This window comes from Fulmarus glacialis, unplaced genomic scaffold (assembly GCF_000690835.1).
Source record: "Fulmarus glacialis isolate BGI_N327 unplaced genomic scaffold, ASM69083v1 scaffold11623, whole genome shotgun sequence".
In the NCBI taxonomy this organism is placed as follows: domain Eukaryota; kingdom Metazoa; phylum Chordata; class Aves; order Procellariiformes; family Procellariidae; genus Fulmarus; species Fulmarus glacialis.
Window position 1 is genome coordinate 2,490 of NW_009203599.1, and position 20,028 is coordinate 22,517.

The window sequence follows — 20,028 nt, forward strand, 5'->3', positions numbered from 1 at the left end:
GGGGATTTCAGGCGGCTCTGGGAGGGAGGCAAGGCTGCTGTGAATGGGATTGCTTCTTGGAAATACCCTTTGGGTAAGAGGCCAGCTGTGTGTTGCTCCTGAACCACCATTTGGAGCTGGTCTTGTAAAGCAGTGACTGCCTCTGGCCTGATGCGTGGTGCAGAGTAGCTCAGAGAGGTGGGGAAGTTTCCTTTGGGCACAGGCCGCTTGGGGCATTAGATCTTGTGTTTTTTCATTCTCTGTACCTTCTAAGTTTACTTAATAACTTTTCAGTTGAGGGAGTGAGTGGCAGCTCCTGCGTTTCCTCTATGGTTTGCATTTGTATGAAGCATTCTGCTGCTGGATTTGCTTATTGCAGATCTTTTAAAGCATTTTTTCATGTTCTGTTGCTCGCGCTGCTTCAAATAACTGCCGGGTAGGAAGCAGCTCAAAGACATTTCCTGGAAAAGGAGTGATTTCATCACTGCTACAACTGCAGCAATGCATTTTTCTCCTTATGTGATGGCAAACGAGCTTTAGTTCAATTCTGTGTATGGCAGTGTAGCCTGGTGAGATATTAGCAAGAAGCTGTGTGAGATACCACAAAACAGGAACTTGAGAATGGTCCTTGGCTCAAGGCATGCCCAGGTATATGTTTAGTTACCAGCTTTGCCAGAGACTCCTTGTATGACCTGGGTAATTTGATTTCTTGGACAAAATGAGATGATTTAGGTGGCATTGGATCTTACATAGTGCTACCAGGGTGTGGAGTCTCCTCTGGTGTAAGGTGATCGGTCATCAGACAGAGTCTGCTGCGGTCCACCCACCTAGGTTGTGTGTAATGTGTCTGAGTGCTTGGCTTTGCTCTGTGTCCGCTTAGGAGTTGTATGAGAGCAAATTATCTGCAAAGGTAAAAGTGCAGTTCTGTGGAAGGCTGGCTTCTGCCCACCTTTCCTTACTTAGTGGAAAAGACTATTACTCACCTTGTTCCTCACATACGAGATCGGTTGCTTCATTCATAGCTGCATATATATATTTAACCTTGAAAATGTCATAGTTGCAGTTAATTAAGCCCTTACTTTTAGGCTTTCTAAAACTGAAGAGGCTTATTCTTGTATTACAACATCATAGAGCAAAAAGGAAAAAATATTTCCTGTGAATCTTAATGTTGCCCTGTAGTTTTGTCTATTTTTGCATTTTGTGTTGTCTCTTCCTCTGCACCTCCTGTCAACAGTGACTTTAACTTTTACTCACATGTTCCTTACACACAGGGAAATGGTTGCCAAAACCACAGTAGCTGTAAGCAAGTGATTACACCCAATGATGCTTTCGTTTGCATTTTCCTGGTTAAAAGCTAATGGTAACCAGGCCTCATACAACTCAAGATTTTTGATGTAATGCCAGATTTGCCCCAGACAGACACTTGCAGTGCTGATATTTAATACTGACAGCAACTCTCACCCTGGCACACTTATTTTATCCTTCAAATCCAGGAAAATTGCTGTGTTCCTTCTAGTTTCATAGATCTTTGTGATACTGGTTCATAAATAATGACAAAATAAGAAGCTTCCTAGGAATAAATGATACTGGTGAATGTTTAATGCATAAAAGTGCAGTGTCTGGACTTTTATAGATCCCCTCACTGGAGTCCTAAGAGCAGCATCATTACATGAGAATAGCTCACAAAATGAAATATGCATATTCCCATTATTATGTGCTCATGTATTAGTGAGAGGTGCTGTGAATAGTCTAGGAGCCTAATGCGAGAACCCCTGCTCAAAACGAGAATAAATCATATTGTACTGCATTTCTAAAAGTGCTGACTGTTTAGTGTCTGTATGGAGTTGTGGTGCGGATCTTTCCTAGGCATAGGAGATGTTTGGCATAAAGTAAAAACAGGATTCCTCCATATGCAGGGTGTGTTAATTGCTACTGAACGATCCCTGCCTGACTCCTCAGCTGGATTGCAGAGGGACTGGAGTTGGGGTCTCCAGACTGCAGCAGTTGAAGGGAGTACAGCAGCCTAGAGAGACGTCTGGAGACCAGAAGTCTTTTTACTCTTTTTAAAGACAGCCAAATGAGCTCTGCTGCACAGGGACTTGGTCTGGAAATAAGGTTTCTTAGAAAACAGATTTCCAAAACTCTGAGGATCAGCTCAACTCTTCACACGTGTTGACACTGAAAGCTTAGCAGCACGTGGTCTGGTGCATGGGACTTGCTTTGGTTTCTTCTGTGACTCAGGACATCGAATCTGTGATCAGAGACCACTTGGTTAGCTAAGGGGATTCAATGGTAGGAAGGTAGCTCTTGAACTTGTCAGATCCTGGGAGCACTATGTGCTAGACAGCTTCTTGCAGCACTAGTAAGAAGCAGGTTCTTGCATGTAACTAAGATCTTTTGGGCAATGGGAGGTCCTGGGTATGTTTTCTTCCCTGTGCTGTGCCAGCTGCCCCAGGGAGGTTGGTTGAATATGTGTCAGCTGAAGATCTCGCGTGTGGCTGTGTTGGTGCTAGGACAGAAAATCTGCTATTCCTGGACATAAATCATGCTTTGGGTATTAGAAAGCGTTTTCCTGCATGAAACGGGAAGAAGGATTATTTCACTGGCACATTTTCCCTAGTTGTGTGCTGTGATCTGAGCTTGCTTCTTAAAGCAGCCTATCTAAATTTGTAGTTGTGTGGGTATCAGGTGATTTTTGTTTGGTTGGTTTTTTTTTTCTTATTTTTGCACAGGTGGGAAGGACTGGTTATAGAAGCATAGCTGTTAACGTCACGCAGGGCACTGCGCTGCTGAGTTTCTGGTTTAGCCTAGGTTACCTGAGGGTCTGCTTTCCATAATTTTGTGTCAAGTTGGCTTATTGTACTCACCAGCTCGGGATGAGTTGAGAGTAATGCTTAACTCACTCATGCAGTACAGACTCACCAAAAATATTTCTGCTGGGGTGACTGTATCACCTGGAGCTCCTGAAGACAAAGGACGCAGAGTCCTTGCAGTTTTTCTTGTGCGCATGGATTAAGGCATGGGTGGCAGAACAAACACTTCTCAGCTTAATGATCAGTCACCCTGGGCTGGTCTTGAGAGCCAAGTAATAACAGGCTTGTTCTATTGTTGCTGTATAGAAAGTCCTTGTGATCAATAGGATCAGGACTGTTGGGCTGTGACGTTCTGTTGTGCTGTCTGCACCATCACCCTCTTCCGTCACGGAGCCTTTAGCTGCTAGTCCACATCTTGTGTACGTGCCTCCTGCTGTCCCCAGGGACCTCTGGAGCTCTGTGTATGGCAGTGTCCTTTGGTGTGCCCTCCAGCACCGCTCGCTTCTGCTGCAGCGCTTCGCTGATGAGTGTGATGTCGGATGAATCAGTGTTGCTGCAGTGTCACCTCCTTGCCTCGCCACCTCTCGTGCCACCTAATGCAGGATCTTCTGTTCCTCAGGCACTGCTGTTTGGGTGCCCTGTCTCAGGAGACAGGGCTCCACTGTGACACTTGGAATGACTAAGGAGGCACTCTGTGTCTGGGAGATCACACTCCTGAGGTCAGGCTGCCTGCCTGGTTAAATCCTGTTTTAATTCCATCCCTGGGTGAAGCTGGCAAATTGCCTGGTGAGTGGGTATAAAGTGCAGGCTTCTCTGAACTGACAAGCAATCCTCTTTCTGTTTGTGCCACGGACAAGAATGGGGTGTCTGCTGTCCTGCTCTCGCATCCTCACATCTGTTGAAGGGAATCGTTCTGTCACTGAAGATTGATCTGGCTTAATTTAGAGCTAGAAGGGGAAAAGGATGGAAAATCCAACTGCCCTCTGCCAGTAGTTTTGTAGGATGAGGCTTGAGAGTCTAGTGGACCAAAATGGCTATGTTTATGGAGAGTAGAGAATTTCATAGTCTTGAACTTCTGTTTTATGTTGGCTTCGTTAGGTGGGTACCCCACTGTGCAGGTCACAGAAACATCTGGCAAATGTTGACCACTAAATATAGACCTTAGAGGAGTCATGGGCTTTTTTTAGAGGGAGAGGTCTTGTTGCATTTCTGAAATAATGATCACCGTTTTACTCATCCTGTGTGTAAAGCACATACCTGTGTTCCTCTCACATGATTAAGATGTCATGGAAGAGCTGGCGACGTGGAAGTTAATAGCCTCTAAAGCTCCTGTGGAAGGCAGCATTAGTCAGACTATAATGACAGATTAAGGAATGTTTCCCAGGAGTAATTGGAAACTGGTAGGCTGTTGTGTTCACAGTTTGACAGCAAAGCTCTGGTAACGGCTGAGGTGCTGTTTGTGCTGCTCTTCCTGAAGCTCCATCAGTGTTTCCATTATGAAAATTTCCATTGTTTAAATCCTTGTGATGATCGAATGCATTTGGTTGGGGTGGGCAAAGCAAGGCGGTGGAGGTTTGGAAGATGGATGGGAAGAAGTGCCTCCTAATGAGTGGCTGGGTGGGATTGGATTCAGATGGAGAACCACTGTTTGAATTTCTTTCAAATATTTATAGGTCCAAACCAAAGCCCAATTAAAAGATTTAATTTTGTGGCCGGACTGGACTTGACCCTAAACTGTGAAACTGCAATAAAACTGTATGTTGCAAAAGCTCATCCTGATGCTCAAGCATGTGTAGAGAATTGAGGATACAGTTCACTTTCATGTGTCTTCCTTTTTCCTCTCCCTTTCCTGCACCCCCTGCCTTCCCACCTGTTGATACCAACTGAAAAGCTTTTGCACAACAGGCAGACTAGCAAACGGCAAACAGAGTTGGTGTTGGTGGTAGGAATCTGGGCTGGATGGCTCTGGTTTCCTTTGGGGAAGCTCCTAGAGAAGCTCTGGTCCTCTGAAGTGGACACGTCTCTTCCATGAGGCAGACTGCCTTCATCACATGGCACCCAGCGAGATACAGTGGGAAATGAGAAGCTAAGCACAGGGGTGGTCAGCAGAGGTGGTGGTCTTTGATCTGCAACGTTAAGAAGAGAAGGTTTTTGATTTTGTTGTCAAAATAAGTATGTACTTTTTTGCATGTTGTTTTTTGTTGGGGGGGGGGGAGTTTGTGTGGGTTTTTTTGCTGTTACTCATGTTCCTGTAGCAATAGTAAATGGCAAACTTGATGGAAAGTGAATATGAGTGATGTGGTCTTCCAAGGCAGTGTTTCTCAGGTACACACCTAAACATACTCTGCTTAAGAGAAGCTATCTTAATTGTCTTCATATGTTATGGTTCCTCTCTGAGAAATTTAATAATAAATGTCCACAGCAGAACCAAGGGAGGAGCCCTGCCAACAGGTAGCTTTAGAGCCTCTTCGGTGCTTAGTGTATAGCAAGAGGTGCTTTAACTGTGTGATGCCTCCTGCTTTATGATGTGCGGGCCTTAAATACCACCATAAACATAAAGAGATGCTCTCGAAATGCAAAGTGGGGATCTCAAAGCTGCATTTGTTTAATAAGCAAGATTGTTTCAAGAGGGGCTGATAAAAATGAATCAAATTCTGCATCACTGGTTGCTTAGGGCAATAATGTTCTGTCTGGCTGCAGGAGCACCTGGCTTGTCTCCTAGCATCAGGATAACAGGAGGAATTAGGTCAGCTGAGCTGGCATACTAGAGATCAACCAGACAATGTGGTTCCAGTGGGGGGAATGAAAGATGCAGAACTTTAAGTCATTAGAGATCCCATTTAGCAAAGTGTCTTACATCTCCAGGAAGGGAAGGCCTCCCAGCCGGCTCGGTATGTGCTGGTGGCCTGGAGCACAAGAGCTGCTGGCATGATGGGAAACCCCATGAATCACAGCGGAGGTTGAGGTGGTGTTGGGCAGGGCTGAGATGCAGCCCCGCTGGGCTGCTGGATGGGTTTGGAGCACATGGGTTGCATGTTTCCTATGCGTGTGTGCTGCTTAATGTCACAGCGCGTGCAACTGGGCAGCTGGGCAACTTTGTTTGCAGGATTTTTCATTTGTGTTTGACTGATTTTTTTTTTTTTTTTTTTTTTTTTTTTGGTCTAGTTGGCAGTTGTAGCCAGCCTGTTAAATATGTTAAAACATATTCAGTTCTCTTTGTTTTTTAAATACTGCAGATTCAAGCCCATGTTAACTCTGGCTTCTGGTAATTGGATATTCCCCCCCCCTCTTAAATTAAGACAGTTTTTATTTGAAAACTTCTGCTTTTTTTCTTTAAACTCCTTGTTATAACACCTTTGTGCTGTGACAATGTGTGTTTGTTTTCTTAAATCTGGTAAATGAAGTATGAATTAAGTGGATATAAAAGAGAAGACTTGCAAAGGCCAGTCAGTCATGCAGCTGCCATAGAAAACCCCGTGGGGATTGGGCCTCTAATTTCCAGAGTTGCATGAAGAAAATCTCGTGCAGGATATCAGATTGTGTTTGGGATATGCCATAAAAAACCAAGCCATTCCCAACTTTATTAGTAGAACTACATTAACTGGTTCTAAAATCAAACTTCCAGATTGAGTGGCTTTGCTTGTATTCGAACATACCTCAGTAAGTGAATATGTCTCGGTGAGTGTGTGATTAAAACTGAAACGTTACTCTTGTAGCCTGCCTTATTGTCTGCCTCGACCCACAGCACTCCTCCCACTACTCCAGTGCTTTGGGTAGGCTCATAAAATGCAAACTTATGGTGTGCAAGGATTTCATTCCAGTACATGTGACTGAGCTTAAGGTAATGGGGAATTTAACCTTAAATGTTCATTTTATAATATGACTGTGATACAGAAAGGAGATGAGGAGTAAATATAGAAAAGCAAATTGGATCTTCAATATTTTTATCATTGTTTTTAGAATTCTGAAGTCTCCTCTCTTGATAGCAGTAACATAATTCATTGCCATTTGCAAAAAGGAGCTTGCTTTTGTTTAAAGAAGTTTCTAGTTCTTACTCTGCTTGTTGGCAAAGGGGTAACTACTTCTTTCCACTCCATGTCAGAAATTCCAGACTTTTCAGGATTCTGCTGCTTTTTTCCTCCACAATCTTTTATCCTTGCTGGGCTGCTGCAGCAGCTGCATACAGATGTGACCTGTGCTGTATGTGAACTGCGCTGTATGCTCTCAGGCAGTCATGACTCCTAAGAGCTGGCCAGCTGGGGGCACAAACCGGTGTAGATGGTGCAGCATGACCCCCAGATGAAGTAAGAAGTGATCGCTTTTCAGTGTTCCAGCAGCATGAGTCTTCAGTTTGCTCCAGTGCATGGTTTTGGTCTCGCCTTGAAGCTCTGTGACTTGTGAAACCTGCCACTTTGTCTCTATACTGTTATTATGACATTAATCCTATATTTTGGTTTCTGTGGTTAGGCTCAGATGCAGCTCTCGGCTTTGACTTGCTGTAGCGTGTTGCTCTGCAGAGGCCCAGTCTGCCTCCGAAGGAGAGTCATGTTTTCCTGTTTGAGCTCTCTGTGAGCATTGCAGCTATCGGTTATCCAGCAAGTGCGTTGAGTCTCAGGGCTTTGATTGAGGCCAGCAGTGAACTTGTGCGAAGCCAACAGCAGACTGCCCAGTCAGTGGGGCTGTGGCAGGCATTGCAGCCTGGAGGTGGACGTGGAGAGGAGAGCTGGGGCTGGTTTGAAGGAAGCTGCAGAAAGCTTGTATCCAGTGGAAGGGATGGTGAAGCTTCTTCAGGTCACTTGAAGACTGAGCTGTCTTACCAGCTCTCCTACCGTTTGTCTGTGGTGGTATTAGCTGCCTGGAAAATGGTAGCTCCATGGACATGACACTTTCTTGTTTATTTTTTTTTTAATGTCACGCAGTCAGACTTCAGGATTGTTGCCAGGGGGATGGGAAGTACTTTCCCTCCCTTCCTGAAGCCGGTGTAGGACCAGAGGATGGCTTTCCTGCTGTTTTTAATCTGTCCTGAAGTACAACCTGTCCTGAAACAACTCATCTGTTTCGTAAGCAGAGAATACTATAGTGCCTGGAGTGGGGTAACGCTGGCCCTTTGCATCATTGTTCTCCTGGTCCTACAGAAATCCACCTGCTGCAAGGCTGCCCATAAACCAGTTCTATGCTGCAGGGCCTCCCTTCTGCTTGCCCTGTGCCTGCGCTGGTGCTCCACGTCCTGGAGCAAGCTGCAGGTCTGTAGGAAGCGGAATGCAGTCAAGAGCCAATGCAGAAGTCTGTGGGCCTCTCTGGCTCTCGCTTCTTATGCTTATTCCCTGGGATCTACATGAAGACATTAGAAGCCCTCATTCTTTTGGGAAGTCAAAGATCTGCTGACTGTGGTGCTAACGCTTTCCAGTCAGTAGCAGTAAGTTTTATTGCTGGACCTGGATGTGCCAAAACGGGCAAAGATACTGAGTGGACTGTTGGTTGATGGTGTTTGTTGCTTGCATACCGTCTCTTGGACCGTGCTTATGTGTGACTGCTACCGCAGCCCAAGATTTATCACTTCCAGTATAGCCCATATGCAAGAGAAAAGTGGCTGCTGGTTCTTTATAACGTGCTAACTCTCTTCGTGCAGGACCTTACTGGCTGCACAATTTTAATCCCAGAAGTTTGTCCTAAAATGTGCTTTTTTTCCTGGCTGCGAAGTCGTGTCTGGGTTTGTGAAACATTTTGTGGTACTGTGTGTCTGTGCAGAGAGGAGATTATACTGCAGTGAATGAGTACTTTCCTCTTCTTTCCTCCTCTACTTCCTTCATCTGAGTTAATTGTCTCTTCAAGCAGGTTTCCAATTCAAATGTTCCTGAGTTCCTTATTGGTAAGGTTCAGAAGGAGTGAAGAGAGGGAGCAGGGCCAGAGAACAGAGAAACACAGTAGGCTCTGAGATTTTTTTTCTTTCCACGTAAGGTCAAAAGGCATGTGAATATCTTCTAGCTATTTGCTTTAGATTTATTTTCCACAGGGTGAGTATTGGTAGGTGCTCCCACAATTCAGATTAATGTTGCTATTGTCTTTTATCTTGCTTCCGTTCAAATAGTTGCGTCAAGAGATAATCCTTGCATAGCATGACGGTTTTCCTTTCCCTCTTCAGAGGCTATCCTGCTCAAGCCAAGCTGTGAGCGACAGTGAAATAATACCAAGAGATTTTACTGTTTGGAAGATTTCTTCCCTCTCTTGAGAACGGTGGGTTCTGTTTCCCGAGCCCAGACAGCTTGGGAGCTCCTGCCTTACCTAGAGGCTTTTCAGGTGCTGTTGGCCTAGGAGCTGGTTTCTGTAAAGCAAAACAGTGTCCGTTACAGCCCGTGTTGTGACGCCAGTGCCACTGTTAGAAGAGCGATGACTAGAGACCATGGGCCAAAAGGGTGCTGGCTCCATGGGATCCTGCTGGCAAAACAGGAGGGCGCATGTGCTGTGGTTCTGCTGCAGCGAGTGGGAGAAATAGCATTAAAAAAAAAAAACAGAGTGGAAAGGCTTAGCTTTCAGTTGATGTCGCGTTTACCTTCCACTGTCAGTCCTTCAGCTTTATTTTATGCTTCTGTTGTGTTGGTACAATTGAGTCCTTGCCCTGTTTACAGAGGCCTGTGTGGCAATTATCTTCTCTTGGCAGCTGCTCCGGGTGCTGTTCGAGAGGCAGTGTTCAGCAGCACATGGTAGATATCTTCTGAGAGGTACAAAACGGGAACTTTTGCCATTGGAGGGAGGCCAACAAACAGGTGGTGGTATGCTGTTCTTCAGGAGAGTAACAAAACCAGTTTTGAGGACTTGAGTCCGTACGGCTCATCTCCTGTAGGCAGTAGGAGCCTTGTCAGCCACGTGGTGCTCAGCACACAGGCGTAACAGTGGAGCTACATTCGTCTCCCAAGTGTTCCTCCTGCATCCCCCAGTATTCCTAGAAAAGAGGGTTTGTGTGAGGTAGAAACCATTTCTTACACTTTGGTTTTACCCCGGTGTCTATTACAACACTGGTCCCATACATATTGGTGAGAACACTGCGTTGCTGAGAGCTTTTGGAGTGTTGTGTAATTAAACTTCAACTTCTTTCCCTTCCTAAACATCTTTCTAAACTTGGTGGCAGGCTAGGTGCTGGGGGTAGAGTGCAGAGGAGGATTTCTCTAAGGAAGTTTCCTCTCGCAGACGTTTTAAGCTGTGGTAGGAGGATGACTAACTGTGGGTACACCCAGACATTTCCCTTTGGACACACCTAAACATACACTTTCCAAGAAGAGGATCATGCCACCTTCCAGTATGGGTGGAGAGAAAATTTAAAGGGAGACAGGACTGCTGGGTCTTGATGTCCATAACGCCATCCCTCTTAGTGTCCCAGTGAGGAATTTTAACACAGCACTGTCCTGAGATGATTTATGTTGTACTGCTAAATGAAGTTTCTTCATTTCTTTGTCCTCCGTCAGCAGATGTGCATTATTTGTAGACAGTAGAGGCTGTTGCCTATTTTCACACTCAATTAAATGGTAACTTCATCACTGGGGCCTCTGCTGCAAGAACTAAGAGTCAGGCAATGATCCAGACTGATTAATTATCAGCTTAATGTCTTTGGCAGAGGCCATTTTGGTGCTGTTGTGGAGCACGGTCAGGGTACTGCTGCACTTTGTGATGAGAGGAAAAGTTAGGGGGTTGCCTCTATGCTGTTCCCTTCGTTGAGCTCATTTAGTGACAGGATTAGCTTTGGCTGCACGGACTGGCACATGCGAGTAAGAGGTCCAGAGTAAATTATCTGTAGCGCTTGTTGGACATAAGCCTCTGCAGAAATACAACAAACTGTAATGTTATTCTTGTTACTGATGTGGAAATGAGTGGGTTGGGCATTTTGTTTCTTTTCAGAGAGACTGGTAGCCTGCAAAATTTGGCTTGCAGTATTTTTTCCTTGTTTTATTAATGAGCAAATCATATATACTGTGGAAAGATAAAAATGGAAAATAAATAGTTTCTGCTGCTGAATCAGCTTGAGAGAAGTCCATCAGCCCGTCTGAGAAACCAGAAGTCTCTTCAGACAGTTGTATCTGTTGTAACCACAGTAAGCTACTGGCTGAAGGCTTTTTCCAAACAAGAGCTTGTTTCCAGGGCCCTTCCTGAAATAAATGTTTAGTTTTGGTGGCAAAATTCCTACAAATCTCTTTCTGGTAAGTGGGTCTTGAAATGCTGGAGTTGCAAATGTGGAAGTTGTGTCATCCCTGCTACAGGCATCTGTGATCTGAAAATACACTTGCTAAATGTTCTCCTGCGGTGGGTGTGCATGCAGCAGAGTGGAGAGTGCTTCCTAGTAAGGCTTGAATGTTCAGAGGGTGCTGTTGCCAGTGGATGGCTGGGGGAGCCGCCTCCTTCTCTCCTAGAAGCCTTTCAGGCATTGCCCTCTTATCTCTTCACCCTGTGTTGGTGGGATAAAACCACCAACCACCAAGGTCGCTTTGTGTCTGGGGAAGTCAAGCAGAGCATCTCCCTTGCCTGTGTAGGTCCTTATTTAACCCTAGTCATCGTACACATTGGCTGCCAAAAATCAATGACTTGCTTGATGATGTTTGTTTGCAGTCTTTAAATAACATACAGTGGAAAAACAACCAAATTGTACAGTGTACATTAGCTATTGGCTAATACCTTATTACAAATATCTTTTGGACTTAGTTTGTGTAAGCTAAACCTTCTCTTCATTTTCTATGTAAGTAATAATATATTAAGCTTCCCCAAACCCTGCTGGCATTAATGTGTAGAGTTACTGAGCTGCAATGATCATAGCATGGTTAAACAACTAGTGTCTATGAAAAATGTTGCTGTGGCAGTGATGAACTCGGTGTGGGTTGCAAAAACCATTTCAGACACTTCATCCATGCCCAGCAGTTGCCCTGTAGTGAGCTCCCTGGCCTGCAGTCCCACAGTCATTCCCTGAGCAGCTGCACCGTGCTTCTGGTGTGTCCTCATGTCTTTTGGTACATCCATGGCTGAAGTTCCCGGAGAAGTGAAAGGCCTGGATGTCCTTCATTAACCTTGACTTTCCACTGCTCCTGCTAAGGACAGCGGGAGCTGGTGGGCTGTGAACGCTTCTGAAAGTTTTCCCCCAGCGCTTTGTCGTGTGCAAAGCTTGTGATGATGCCTGGGGTTTTCTTCTTGCACTGCTTCCCTGGGCTAGTGCTTCTAACCACAGACTGGTTTCCTACTTCATCTGAAGCGTGTGAGAAAGTGGATGACTTAACGTGTGCTGCTTTTAAATGCAGAGATTGGAAAACAAGGCCTGTTTAAAGCAGTACTTGTCATGCAAGGAAATACAACAAACGCCTTCTTGAAGTATCACAACAAATTGCTTTTTGGACAAACAAGGGGACCTTCCAAAAGCTCTGCTGGGCTTGGCAGCGAGAACAGCTGTAAGAGCCGGGGACGGCCAGCCCCAGGGTCTGGTGAACGCTCGAACCAGGGGAGCCACGTGAGCTGAGGCTGCTGGACTGCCCAGTGCCTCGTGCCGCTCCGGGGGAAGGTGGCCTGTGCTGCATGCAGCTGTGGCCCGAGTCCCATGAACTGCAGGTTGTTCAGCTTCCTCCCCTCTCCCCCCCTTCCTCCAACCAGTCTTCCAGCAAGCATCTGGAAACTCAGATTTCATGTTGTGAGGTTAAAAGAGGACTGCAAGAGAAATGATGGGAGGTGCTGAGGACTCGAGGCGTTGACAAAGGCAGTCAATTTGGTACAGGCTTGATGGGAGGCAGAGTCCTGTGGGCAGACCAAGATGAAGGGCTGAGAGCAGACAGTGGAGACTGCTTGGAAACTAAAAGGCTGGTAGGGTGGATGCTGGGGCTTTTTGAAATTGTAGTTGGCCTCAGAGGAGGAATCAGGCAGGCAGGTGTCTAAACAGCCTGTAAGTAAAGGCATGCTGCCCTGGAGCTATGGAAATGGAGTGAAGTCTCTTGCTCTGCCGCTGCTTTCAGAGCTTCTCCACTCACCCAGGTAATTGCTGCCTGCGCTTGTCCAGGACTGGGCCTTGAGTTTAGGAGTGACTTCCAGTGTACGGGCTTTTGTGTAGTAGGTCTGCTTCTGTCTGACTTCTGTTTCAAGAAGAGGATTTAGGGTTGTTCACCCTTCTGGGTCTACCTGGGGTTGAAACATCTGGCTGCTTTCATGTTTGTTCTCTGCTAGTGGTTTCGCAGCTCTGCTAAACAAGTGCCAGGCAGCCGCTGCTGTCGGCGTGTGTGTTGCACAGCCACCAAAGTTCCTAATGCAGCTCTGTGGTGCTGTGTGTTTGTGGGGCACTTCTCCGCAGTATCCTGCGCTTGTACCTTGGATATACCGCCTTGTACATGCTTCCTAAGGCCAGGGAGCCAGTGGAGATCAGCTGAGGCTGGAGGTAAACTCTCAAGATTGTAAGAAGCATCACAGTGGAGCACCTGTAGCAGACTTAGGAAGATGAGCATTTGGCCTGGACTTTGCTGGTGTTGACCCCCATGATAATTCAGAAAGCTTTAGCCACCTGATAATAGCACTCTGTTAATGCACGTGTAGAAGTTGGTTGGCCAATGTTGCATTTTTGACCTGAGATCTTTCCTTTTTGTCCTCAAATCAAAGATGAATCTCTTAGGCACTTTTCAGCTGTGGGGTTGAATTGCAGGTCCCAAAGTTGTGTTGCTCTTATTTCTCTGTTCAGACTAGCGCTGTTCATGTGGGCATAGCTGCTATAAAGGGCCAAGTTAAATGTGGAAATGATTAAGGTGCTAAGATAGTAGTGTGCCAGCATCTGCGTTGCATGCCGCTGTTAATCCTAAGAGCCCGAGAGGAACATGAAGACCCAAGTCACAATACAGGAGATCTGCTTGGTTAAACAGATGCACACTCAGAAAGGAATAACATGCTTAAATACCTGGCACGTTCAAAGTAGGCAATCTTCCAGGAATTAACCTATAATGAAGTTTTTACTCTCTCTTCAGTCTGAATCATAACAGAGTACAGTTTACCTGTTTAAAAGGAAATGCAACAATTGTAAAGTGTGTGAAATATTTCAATGCATAAATCTTCTATTTTTCGATTTTCTACTTCCCCAGGAACTGGCAAACTCTGTCTACTTGGTTATGGAGGTGAGTGTGTGTCTCTTTTTTTCTTTTCTTTTTTTTTTCCTTTTTCTTCTTTCCCTCCCCTTTTTGTTGTTCCCCCCCCCCCCCCCTTTTTTTTTAAACTTGTTTTAAGCAGACCAGATTGTTACGCAAGTAGTGCTTTCTGCTCGCAGTCTCACCTGTGATGCTTTTGCTAATCTAATCTGCAGCTTCATGCCTTTAAGAACTGCAGCACTGTGGGTGAAGATGGCAGCCAGGGGGATTTTTCATATGGCTGCTGTCAGAAGGTCGTGCTGGCACAGGTTTAGTCAGTCAGACATCTTACCTCAAGGGTCAACTGGGTGTTACTGGGTAGTATCTGCTTCAAAGATACATGGAAAGAGAATTTTCTCGACACAGCCTACCTGCAAAACTTTTGAACGTTTTCTTTCCTCCGCAGTCTTCACTCTGAGGTCTTGTTGACTTTTCTTAATGATGTGGAATATGATGTGGGGAATTTCAGTTCTTGGCTGTGGCTGCTCCCAGGCTTTCCTCAACCAGCTTTCTGGTGGTGTCTCTAGTGGTGACCCTTCTGCTTTGTTCTGGTTTTCTCTTTCTCTCTGATGTGCATGTACACAGATGTGCACATGCACAAATGCTAGTTAATGCAATATAATGTTTAGGGGAAATGGGACAGAAGAGGAACCTACAGGAATGGGGTTTTCCCTGCCAAGTTCTGAATACATATTTTGACATGTGTGATTATTTATGTTTAAATACTATGATAAATCTGCTATCCTAGTGAAGTTTACTGTTTTTCTTTTTAATCTTTGATTTGCCTTGCATTAACTGAGCTTTCTGTTCTGTTTGCAGTACTGTAATGGTGGTGACTTGGCAGACTATCTTCACAGTAAGTAGAACAATATGGAGAATATACTCTGTATTCAGAAAAAGACACTGACTGTTTTAGCTCATTAAAGTTGCTGGGGTTTGTCGGAGATCTAAGTAAGCTGATTGTGTATCTTCTTTTTAATTCCTGCAAAATAAACAGAGTATCACTGCTCCTCTTCTAAGAGGTTCACCCTTGATAATCATTTGAAAACTGAGAATCCATGACAATAAAAGCTAGTCTTGTAGCCTTTCCTATGTAGGTCAGTGGTGACTGTTGTCAGTAGTTATGTATTTTAGTTACAATGGCCTTATAGATTAAACATATTTTAATACCGCTAGGGACATAGTTTGTATTTTTCTTGGTCAGTGGAAAAAAGCTATTTATACCAAAGCCTTGCAGTTCTGTAGGGTTGGATTAAAACAAGATCCCAGGAGTATAGTTCACTTTCTTTAAGTTTACCCTGAGGGTGTCCCCACATCTAGGACAGAACACATTTCTTTCTTCAGTGTATTGAGAGTGTAGCCAGTTGTGTTGTGAGGGCGATGAAAACTACTAACTTCAGGGTCTTTTGGAGAATATGGCACAGGTATCTGTGACGGTGGTGCCTTGAAGAACCTTTTGGTGAGACTGAAGTGCATCTTTGCCATCAAACCGAATGAAACATGCTTTGCGTGTTATCCAGCTGTATTGCTGGGACTCAGGCTTCAATCTCCCAAGCTATTTTTCAGTGCAGCCCACTGCACAGGTACAGGATCCTGGCCTATGTGAAAAATCACATTGCACCTGAGCACCTAAGTGGTAGGAGGATAACGTGTTGAACAAGTTGCTTAGCTGCAGTCAGACACAGCTCTTATTTTCTGTTGGCCTGACTGTATTTTTTTTTTTCCTCTAAAGTATCTTTCTTGCTGTTTTGCACGTTAACTAGAAGATTACTAAATGTGAAGAGACAACTTTAATCTCGTTTCTGGTGCGGCTCTGGGTCATGGTTAAACAAAGTTTGTTCACATTGTTCAAGTTAAAAGCTAGTCAGCTGGATAATACTTCAGGCTCCTTATTTTGAGGTACATGATGCCTGGAAATGGCAAAAAATGAAGGATTAAAAGCTAAATTTATATTTGCCCTACAGCTAGTGTTGGTATCCCTAGAATGATTATTTGGGGCTTGATGCTAGTAGGTTGCACTATTCATACAGGGTAATGAATTACGTTTGCAGACTTTAATTTTCAGAAAGGATTTAGTACTTGAAGGAAAATGAAGGCATATTCTGCCTTTAATATGTTTTGTTTGTTTAAAATGTGGGTGAGAGAGAAGTGACAGGCATTTGTTTTTTAAAATCCAGGTTTAATGTGCTTTGTCTTAGGTAAGTGATAGTGTTTTGCATCTGTTGAGTATTGCTGTGCTTTAAAAGGAGCATCTTAGGTGGTGATGAAATGCTGTTTTGAATACCAAGTGAAAATGGTTTTGTATTTGATACCTCCTTTTTCTCCTTGAATACAAGTGCAAATTTTAATAATGAAATGCTTTTAAAAAATAGTCAAACTTCAGTTTTACCAATGTGTGGGCTTTGAAAGCTGAAGTTTCTAGCTTTCATGCACATGAAATGAACCTTGATGTTAAAGCACTGGGCTGTGCACTCTTTTTGGCAAAGGTGCGTATGTAAACAAGAACACAGCTTCTGGCCGAATGATTTATAGAAACATGAGTTTATAGAAAATCTTCCCGTTCATACTACTGCTTCTATGTGTCCGTTCTATATTCTCCCTTCCACCACCCCACATCACCCCACCAAAAAAAAAAAAGTGAAGCATACTGTGCAATTAGCTAGGGTATTAATGCAGCTCACTTCCCTGTTTATCAAATGAGACTACTCAGGAAATTGGTGGCTAGTTTGAGAAAGTGATGATGAATTGTATTTTCCAAATAAAACTCAGTTTTACCTCAGTTTGGTTTGTCTGAGTGTTGCCTGGGGTAGGGTTTGATCCTTCTTTGCCTGAGTTAATTTGAAAAAGTTACCTTTAGCTCTGTTTTTTACCAATAAAATATTTTACCTTGACAACTGTAAAGAGCAGCTGTGACTGGGAAATTGGTGCTTACTTTTACTTTAACTCTTAACATCTGTGTGCCGGTTGCCAGTAAAGAAAACCCAGCAGGCACAGATTTCCAGAGGGAGCAGTCAGTAAGGGGCTGCAGCAAGAAAGTTAATTACTCCCATCACTGCAGCAGAGATCTGGGTCTTCCAGATCCCTGAGCCTAGATACAAGCATCAGCTTTTGCATCACGTGGCTTTTTCTGTTCCGCCACATGCTCCTTTGGGGTGTCTCCTCTCCCAGTTTCTGCAGGTGCTCGGGGTGCTTTTGATGATAATGATTTTTTTTCCTGAAAGCTCATCTTGGAAAGTTCAGATTTCTTCCAGGGCATTTCACTGGCACGCAGGAGGCTAATCTCTATTGAGCGGTTATTGTGCTACTTCAGTTATTTTAATAATTGCATGGTGGTATTTAATTGCAACATCTACTTTCCCACTGACTCCTCAGATGTTTTTGCTGGTAGTTCCTGTAACACTTATGCAAGCTGTGCATGCAAATCCCTTGCTTCTCATTGAACGAGATGCTTGTAAGCTTCCCAATCCATTCTGCCCTCTAATTACAAGCATTAGGCAATAAGGTAATTCTGTGTTGAATCCAAAGGCACTCTAATTCTCCTTGTCTTCATAACTGGAAGACGTGCGTATGTGAACGCTTCAATGCAATATGCGTTTCGGCTGGGTTATGCTGTTGGTCAGCCCCATCTCTTTGATACAACCCAGGGTTGTGTGTGTTCTGCTGAGCACAACTTCTATGTTGTTGTTGTTGTTCTTTAACGGTATAATGCAATTTCCCTTCTGATGGATCTCTGTGGACGTTGCTTTCATTTAAAGCCCGCCATAGGGTATGTTTTGAGCTGAGAGTGGCAGATTGCAGCTGTGTGTGGTGGAGCTGTGGGAAGCATTATAGAAGTGACCGTCCTCTATACGGGAATAATTGGAATTCTGTGGCCTTGGGTACTCAGGAGGTCAGAGCAGGCTGATCTAAAATTTCTTCTTAAATTCTGTGAATTGGCATTGACACAGGCTGTTATGGACAGTTCATAAGTGCATATTCATGACCTTTCTTAAAGCTGCTTCTTGGAGAGCACATCTCTGTGAAGAAAACTTCATGTCAGAGCAGGGCATTTCTTGGTTTGATGACACGTGCAAGGAGCTGTGATCTTCTAATTCATCCCAAGTGGTCCCTTTGTAAAAAAAGAGGTGTGAGGCACTGCTGTGTAACTTTTCACCCTCTACAGCTAGGTAACTAAGAATATCTATGATACGACTAGACCTATCTGGAATAAGTCTTCTGACTTGTACAGGAGACTTCACAGGAGTCTCACTGACCACGCTCTGCATGGGTGGAGCTGGGGGATTTACAAGACAGGCCCCAAATAAATCAGCTTGGTCTCTCAGACTTCAGTGTGATTTGGATTGGGCCCATGTTAAAGAGGGCACCTGTGGGTAAGAGGAGAAGTTCTTTTTCCTAAATAACTTTTCCAAAGTGGTGTTGTCATGTAACATCAGCAGGTGTACTCTACTGCATCTGCCCTTGGATCAGCTGACAAGGGCTGTTTACTACAGTTTACCTGGCAGCCTCTTGGCAGGTTGAATATCTCAGCACAGGCTGACCAGGGTACTTTTTAGGTGGTTCCATCCTTTTCCTACGCCTCAAGAGCTACGAGGCATGCGGGCCCCACACTGACCTGCAGTAAATATTTGCTCTGATCTACTGACCTGTGTAGCTGCCGTTCCCAAGGCAGTAAGCCGAGTGCCTCGCCACTGAAGTGGAGCCCATGAAAATAAACACAGGGATATTATTACTTCTCAGTAATGGCAAAGTAAAGTTTGTGAAACAGCGTTCTCTGCAAGAACGTGTTGCTCACCACAGACATCCACGGGGATGCCCAGACTTCAGTGTGTGCTTAGTGTTTTGCCAGCAATTTTTTGGTGAAGATGAAAATGTTCCCTTTTTACAGGGACAGAGGTAAAAGTTCCCTATTTAGGATGTAGCAAAGAAAGTGAGTTGTTCTGTTTTCCACACTTTTTTTTTTTTGGTGGCACATAAATTGAATGAGTCTTCTGTATCTTCTCCCTCCTTCTGTCGATGGTAGCTGGTCTAGAAGAGCTTGTGGACCAATATCCTGAAGTCGCTGAAAGTGTCAGTTGTATTTATGTCTCTGTCCTTCAGTTGGAGATTGCTGCTGTCACTCGGCAGACTGATGGGCTGAGTATGAGAGATAAGGACTCTTGTTTTTGTGTTACAGCATGTCTGTTAATGGAGGGATGTGAAAGGATATGCCCCTACACTCCCCAAGTAACTGACTGTCCCTTCTCTGTTACTGACGGCAGCATCTCAATTTCACAGTCCCACCTTGCTGCACTACCTGGGTTTGTGGTATTTAATGCTGCCAGAGGATCCAGCAGACCTCTGTCTAATTTTGCTGCACTGCAACATGGTAGCTCCATTATGCCACAGCAGATGCACTGGGGGAATCTGTGTGCAGGCTCAAGACACCAGCTTAAATTCTGCGCATGTCTGGAAAACAGCACCTTTGCAGGGCTGAGCGCTTCTTACAGGCTTCTATGAAGTTGAAAAGCTTAAATTCTGCAGAAATAGGTAGCTTAGAGGCCCTGTTTTCTTTGGGTGGGTGGATTTTTCGGATCTTGATAGCAGTGGGTTTTTTTCAATATGAAGAGTTAGAATTCACATTACGGAGGCTTAACTGGTTTGTTGAGGGGATGGTGGCTAGCACTGTGTTAGCCTTATAGCCACCAAACTATATAAAGGAGAGGGTAACGCCTTGAAGATGTGGCATGCTGTTGGAACTGCAGGTCAGAACAAGGCTCTCAACAACACTGCTTCTTTGCTAGAGGCAGAGCGTATTTAGCCAGGAGTTTGTAACTGCCTGCTAGCTTAATAATATTAAGAACTGCCAAGTTTCAAATCTTGCTTCGTGTTTGGGAGAAGATGAGACAGCCTGTCCTTTCCTGGGCCTGAGCTGAATTGGGCAAAAAAACTTCGGAATTCTTGCTGTTTTGTTGAAAGGTGGTGTTTTAACCATTCCTAAATAGATTTCCTTGAATAGGAATTGCAGAAATATTGCAGAGATATTTTGCTGGAGAGAAGGTTGAGGACAGCTAAGATGCTGGATCTTTAATAGACAGAAAATGGTACAGGATTGAGTACAGGGATATACTTCA

General features: G+C 44.5%; 1 protein-coding gene across 1 annotated transcript in view; it reads left to right on the top strand.

Moving 5' to 3' along the window:
• The window catches only part of ULK1 (unc-51 like autophagy activating kinase 1), a 79,987-nt gene that overhangs the window by 1,986 nt on the left and 57,973 nt on the right, over positions 1 to 20,028 (top strand). The window contains exons 3-4 of the mRNA XM_009574698.1: positions 13,877 to 13,909; positions 14,738 to 14,774. Coding sequence (XP_009572993.1) covers positions 13,877 to 13,909; positions 14,738 to 14,774 — 70 coding nt within the window. The remainder of the gene's footprint in view (positions 1 to 13,876; positions 13,910 to 14,737; positions 14,775 to 20,028) is intronic.